General features: G+C 40.0%; 1 protein-coding gene across 1 annotated transcript; it reads left to right on the top strand.

Annotated features, from left to right (window-relative positions):
* The first annotated feature begins 1,623 nt into the window (after positions 1 to 1,623).
* Positions 1,624 to 5,727, top strand: LOC124120745 (perlucin-like). Its single transcript, XM_046483633.2, has 3 exons — positions 1,624 to 1,782; positions 2,507 to 2,600; positions 5,433 to 5,727. The coding sequence occupies exons 1-3, from the start codon at positions 1,639 to 1,641 to the stop codon at positions 5,651 to 5,653; spliced, it is 459 nt and encodes a 152-aa protein (XP_046339589.2). The 5' UTR covers positions 1,624 to 1,638; the 3' UTR covers positions 5,654 to 5,727.
* The last annotated feature ends 687 nt before the right edge of the window (positions 5,728 to 6,414 follow it).

Here is a 6,414-nt window from a genome sequence, read left to right as displayed (position 1 = left end):
GGTAGCGCACCAGCAAAATGATCGCGATGAAATATATCAAATGAGTACGGTCGCCACCGTGGTACTGTTGAATATAGTTGAACAACGTTAAACATAGTTCTTCACTCAGACCAGAGGTAATAGTAAACCAAAACGAAAGTAATAATCGAGGTAATGCACATACGTCTAGAAGAGGGTAAAATAACGTGTTTATGATAATACCTGGTGTACTTTAAAAAATCAGTTCAACATGCACAGGTAACACACACCAGGACTTATTGTGGATGCGACACCAGTACAGCGATGACGGAGATAACGCCATATGCTGCAGGAATATAACCAATGTGTGAAGCGTGCATTGTTTAATCGATGGCAAGAATCATGGTGGGGGGGGGGGGGGGGGGGGGGGGGGGTGCATGCTGTGTTTTGAGACCAGATTCATATCACAATAACCCGTGTATTATCATCAGTGGGTGAGTTGAGTTTATGATGGTTTTATCCAGCTGTATCACGGCGTGACAGCTTGTTTTGGGGAGGATATATCGATTTTACTCAGGCCTACAGACTTATTTTGCCAACACGAACAGTGTGATGGTGCTGTTGAATCTACCCACTCGGAACTTTGCTCACAGCGTCATATACCCACACCATGTGCTACCGTATCTTGATCTTGATCACGATTTGTTGGTCTGGCTTGATTACTGTTTATATGATTGATTACACCTTGCTCCAGTGGATATTTCAACCATCATGTCAGGTCCGGGAACGTATGTGTAACAGATACATGTATCCCGGATCTTCCAACTTCTGTCGTAAGAAATATAAGCTGAGTTGTCGAACCCCCGTACACACAGAGCGCTGTATGTGTAGAGCTGAACTCAACAACCATGCGACTCGAGCTCCTATCTGCAAGGGAGGGAGGGTGTTATTGTGATTTAATAGCCTCTGATTGATCAATCATAATCAAGTAAATTCCAATTTCATGGTAGATTACTCGATATTCATGACATGCACGCCAACCACGTTCAGTGTATTAGCCATACGCTACACTGCCAGTCTACTTAACGCAGACCATGCTTAAGAATGACGTCTCTGACATATCTGACGTCTAGAATAGATGCAATTTGAAAAGGTTGAATACACCTTTCAAGCAAACTGTGGCGGGTGCTACTAGTAGAGATTATCCTTTTAGTGAACACCTGGTGTCATCATTTATTTTCAGAGATCTTTGGTTATAATTTTCAACATTAGTTTGCCTCTGGCGTTGACGTTTTATATCACATTCGAAAATCGGCTGTGACTTAAAAACAGCCAAAGAGAAACGTCAGAGAAAGGTATGCTTACTGAGTTTGAAATGGCGTCAACGTAGGACGAACATGGCGGAGGAAGAGCAACAGGGTCATGACGTCGGTCCATTATGACATCACTTACAATATGTACTTTACCGCAGGATAAAGTAGTGTCGGCACCTTTGATCATTTCGCAAAATATCTTAGAAATGTCATTAAAGTTGAAGTGCTCAGAACGTTTGTTTTTTTATTGTAGTTCAGTTTTAACGCTGCACCGCATTGGACACATGTTTTCAAAACCAAAGGGGGTATTGTTGAGCCGTACATGTTGAATCATGTATCACTTTGTTATTAAGTTAGTTAAAAGCATATGAGTTTCTTTTCAAACAATGTTCTGCATTGGATATGTGATTTGCTATATTATCTGTTAGCAGGCTGTCCGTTGGGCTTTCATCTTCACAGACGGTCCTGCTACTGGTTCTCAAACGTGAAAAGTTCATTTCCAGAGGCAGCTGTAAGTCGTTTTGGTAATCTGTGAATTCTGATCACCTCTAAATATATGCTTGAAGAAAACATGTCATGTGGGCAAAGAGAAAGTGTACCCCACTGAACTTGAAATCACCTCAAGTAATGGATCTTGACATGGATCATTACAGAGTGGATGAGAATGTGACCAGCCTCTAGCCAAGATCAAGCTCCAAACCGATTCTACAGATCCCATTTAACTGTTTCAGGTCATAAGAAAACATTTTTCAATGACTCATAACATACTTTGAACGCTTCCTACACACTTACCAAGATCCTGTCAAATGTGTGTGTCAATGAACATGTTATCAGTATGACTCAGACTGTACTTCCAGAATGGTGCAATGGCCTCACTTATGTTTCCAATTTGATTTAATTTGGCAGCTTATGGCTGAAGTTGAAGGTCGAGCTTTTTATGGTTATATAACTATAATGGCATGTGATTTATGTCTTAAGGCTGTTCCACACCAGGCTTACTTTCACAAACTTTATGGAACCTAAGGTGCAAATAATGTTTACTTAAGGTAGTAATAAGCATCAGACTTTCTACTGTAGTGATGTAGTGCATTACAAACCATCAAAGGTGTCAGAGACGATTACAGAAAAGGCGAATTTGTTTATCATGAATAATACCAGTGGGGAATGAAATGCTCCCGTTTTGCATGTATGCGAACACCTTTTCTTACTAATTAAATGGTGAATTTTGTTTTCAGGCCTACTGTCGTTACTTGGAGAGCCACCTTGTGGTTATATCAAGCGCAGATGAAGATTCGTTTATCAGAGGTTACGCTATCCGTCGTGGTAAAGGTTAGACTTGAATTTTACTTTTGATTTCATTGCATTTACTTAAACTACGGGTGTTTGTGTATTGTGGTGCATGTGACAATGAAAACTTGAATACTGTCTATTATAATAAATCCGCCTTTTGGCCATGGCTGTTTGGCTTTGTTTGCTTACTATCATTTAGGGTGCTTGTTGAAAGTCCTGTTCCTCATCTAACCTTTACCACATACTCCTCACCATGTTCAAAATGACAGCCCTGAAATATGGCGTCCAACTCCTGAAAACTGTATGATACGGCACAGTATGGTTTCTAGGGGACGGGTGCCTCAGTCGTCTAAGGCGCCGCGATTCACTGTGCAGAGTTGGGTCCCTTTTGGCACGCCAGAAACCTATGATTGTTGGTTCGAATCCCGGTTTGCCCCGATTATGTTTCTAGGTTTGTCAGCACCATTCCCGTGCTCGTGGGTTTCACCGAAGTGTTAAACGTCTGAGACCTGCATCACTTCGGGCTTTCCTCCCACATTAAGCTGACACACCACGATATAACTGGAACACTGTTAAAAGTGGCGTTAAATCCAACTCACTCACTCACTCACTCAGTATGGCTTCTGATAAACGTGGCACCCAAGATCGTCCCGGATACGTTAAATTAGAAATGCCAACAGAGATGTGGAGGAGCATTACCACCTTGAAAGACACTGAAAGGGTTTCCCAAGAACTTGCACTGTGTTCTGGCAGTAGTAGATCACTGTGGAATCATCACCTTTTATGGCAATGTCTGCAACAAACGCCAAGACGTCGGCACCATAGAAATGCACCGATATTGCATTTGACGTCGTGTCAGTGGTTGACGACTGTGTGGATGTCGAGAGCAAACGGCAGCATGATGCAACATGCTTTTTCATGGTGGTGATACCATTGCGAACGTCGGTGTCTTGAAAGTATTCATCTTTTAAATGACGTGACGTGAGAAACCTGTTACAAAGGACACGGCACCTATCACTCCTCAGTGTCTGGACTTGAGTATACGCAAGAGCATTCTTCGGTACTGCTGCGTGTCGTACTCTGAGTGTCGTTAACAGCTCAAGTGAGGATTTGCAATGTCAGTACTGAGACATCGGTGCCTATTGTCATTTGCAAGTGTTAATAAGGTTGATTTGTCTGTCCTAACATAGAGCTCCAAGTACAGATAATGGCATTTGGTTGTGTTCGTTTGTTATATTTTTGTGACCATGAACACAAGTTTTATATTTCGGTCAGTGTTAACCTGCTCCTATAAATTATTCATCTTTGTTCGCAAGTCTGTGTATTAATCATTTTAAAGTCTTCATCATCATGTGGTTTAACACGGCTGGGCTTTGGGTTTTTCTTGTTATAAAGCAGGATGGCTTCAAAAATATTGAACAATATGGGTCACCCTTCAATTAGTTGCGTTTACACGGGACACGTTTCAGATGCTTAGAGTTTTCCAGGTTTGGTAATTCATTTCCACTAGCAGTGCCAGGTGATCTTACAGATAACAGTTAATTGACTGGATGGTACTACCTGTTGCATAACGTTGACAATTAAAATCTTATTATAATGTAACAGATGTGCAGATTATTCTGAAATATGGTGTAATGGGAACAGGTTTGCCCTCTCGAATTATCAATAATTTTCGTAATTAAAGTTGTCACTTTACATCTCGTCGGCACAATTGCAGCCATACAGAATTCAAGATGACTTTTTTAAGCACCTGACTGAAAGTCAAGTGTGCCTATGTGCATGTTTGTCCGCCGTGTGTCGTGCGTGGTATTATTCTTCTTCAGAGTAACCACGGCAACACATTAAAAAACTTATTTATTGCCATTGCTAGACCATGTTCAAAGTGTAATGGAAGTTGGTATTTGTGTCTTTAGCAGGGAGACTCAGCATATAGGTTTCACTTTGCACTTGGTCCATACAGAAATATGAAACTCTTATGTCCGTTTCTTATCCATTTTCTAATTTAAATTTGGTACGTGTGTAGTTAGTAGGTGAACATATATTTGTTCTTTTTGTGTGATATTTTAAACTTTGAGCTTCATTATTTGCATTCAGACAATGCTCTCAGTGCACCTCAAATGCATTATCTGCTCGGAAACCAATGGACCAACGAAGCTGAGTAACCTGAATTGATTCAAGACATTCGATTCTGATTTGAGAAAATCTATTTCATTTCCGTACTCTGTCATGGTTGTACAAAACGAAACGAAATTAAGCATGTTTTTACTTTCTTCTGGAATTCAACACTAATCTTCCGTTTCCTACAATACTTTAAATTTTTACTTTTAACCATGCTTTCAAATTATCCCAATGGCTATTTAAACGTCTCCTCTGATATTGCCAGATTGAGGGAGATGACGTTAGTATCTCCTTATGATGATATCATATCTTGTTCAATTCATAAGAGTGTATTATTTATTTAGAAAACAATTAAATATAAATTCTTACATCAACTCAGTTATGTGGATGTCTTTGCTCACACTACATGCTGTTTACTACATATCCAAGTGAGTTTCAGAGTCGTGGCACTATTTATCAAAATTCCTTTGTTTTCTTGAACTCAAATCATCTGCTTTTAGTAAAGTCTTTGGAAAATAACTAATATTTATCTTGACATACACATATGTTGTACAAAAGCACTTCAAAAGTCACTATGTTAGAAAGAATGGTTGTAGAAAACTAACAATAGGTTATACATAATGAGGTGGCAATGTCTTTTTACCGTTGCAATGTTGTCAGTTTATAGGGTATTTGATGTGAAACTACTCCGCCAAACATATTTTGTGGTATCCTTGTTTATACTGAATGGCCTCAGCCTGTCTCTTTTCACAGCTCCCTTCTACCGGCTTGGTGCTACTGATCTGAACATAGAGGGAAGGTGGCTGTGGGAAGGACAACGTCGTATGGGGTACACACACTGGTCTCCTGGACAGCCTGATAATAATGGAGGTACCGAACACTGCCTGGAGATTAGAAGGGACTTCGGAAACTATCTCTGGAATGATTTTGTATGTGATCATCCATCGCATTTTATTTGTGAAAAGGAACTTTAATGTGTTTCTTTTCCGCGAATCACATACAAACGGACAGCATGTACCGCTGTACCAAATAAAGCTTCAGATTAGCATTCCATTATTGTTGTTTTTATTGAGACATTAGTGTACCTAAGATACATTTGACATTTGAAAAAAACAAGGTTACATTGTGCCATAACGAAGAATAGAACATCAGAATCGTTTAGAAGGCTTGTCAACCGAAAAGGAGTTTTTATCCGCAATAACAAAAGTCTTTGATTGTCTGTTGTTTAACGCCACATTATTCAAGCAACATAACGATGGTCAGTTAATAATCAAGACAGACAAGCCTGTGATTGACATCATGAACATCGACCTACGCAGTTTGGGGTACGATGACATGCACCAACCAAACGAGCCCGACTACTCGATCCCGTTAGCAAAGTGGCGTAAAACCCTCCATATGTATACCCATTAAGATGATAACATACTGGATCCGCTGTTTAGCTGTATCTGCTGAGCTAGAACCGAACCACTTGAAGCAAAGCGAAAACTCTAAAGTGTATATATTTTTTGTTTGGTTAAAGAATGTATGTGTTCCCATTTGGTCAGAAATTATATTTTCATACTTTAGATGAAGTGCTCGATATGTTAATACCTTCCCCTATCTAACCCCTTTTAGCAACCCATGCTTGCTGTAAAAGACGAGTATGTTTTTGACATGGCCTTGACATTGTAAACAATGGATTTTCCATTCACTTATACAAACCTATCCTTCAAACGGGGGCACGGGTGGCCCA

Source organism: Haliotis rufescens, unplaced genomic scaffold, assembly GCF_023055435.1.
Source record: "Haliotis rufescens isolate VD_foot unplaced genomic scaffold, xgHalRufe1.0.p SCAF_14, whole genome shotgun sequence".
Classification (NCBI taxonomy): domain Eukaryota; kingdom Metazoa; phylum Mollusca; class Gastropoda; order Lepetellida; family Haliotidae; genus Haliotis; species Haliotis rufescens.
The sequence above is the reverse complement of the archived record's forward strand: the minus strand, read 5'-3'. Positions and strand labels throughout refer to the sequence as shown.

Coding starts and splice junctions, on each gene's coding strand:
- LOC124120745 (XM_046483633.2), top strand. CDS start 1,639: ATGAGTTTCTTTTCAAACAATGTTCTGCATTGGATATGTGATTTGCTA. Junction 1,783..2,506: donor GTTCATTTCCAGAGGCAGCT/GTAAGTCGTTTT, acceptor TTTTGTTTTCAG/GCCTACTGTCGTTACTTGGA. Junction 2,601..5,432: donor CGCTATCCGTCGTGGTAAAG/GTTAGACTTGAA, acceptor CTCTTTTCACAG/CTCCCTTCTACCGGCTTGGT.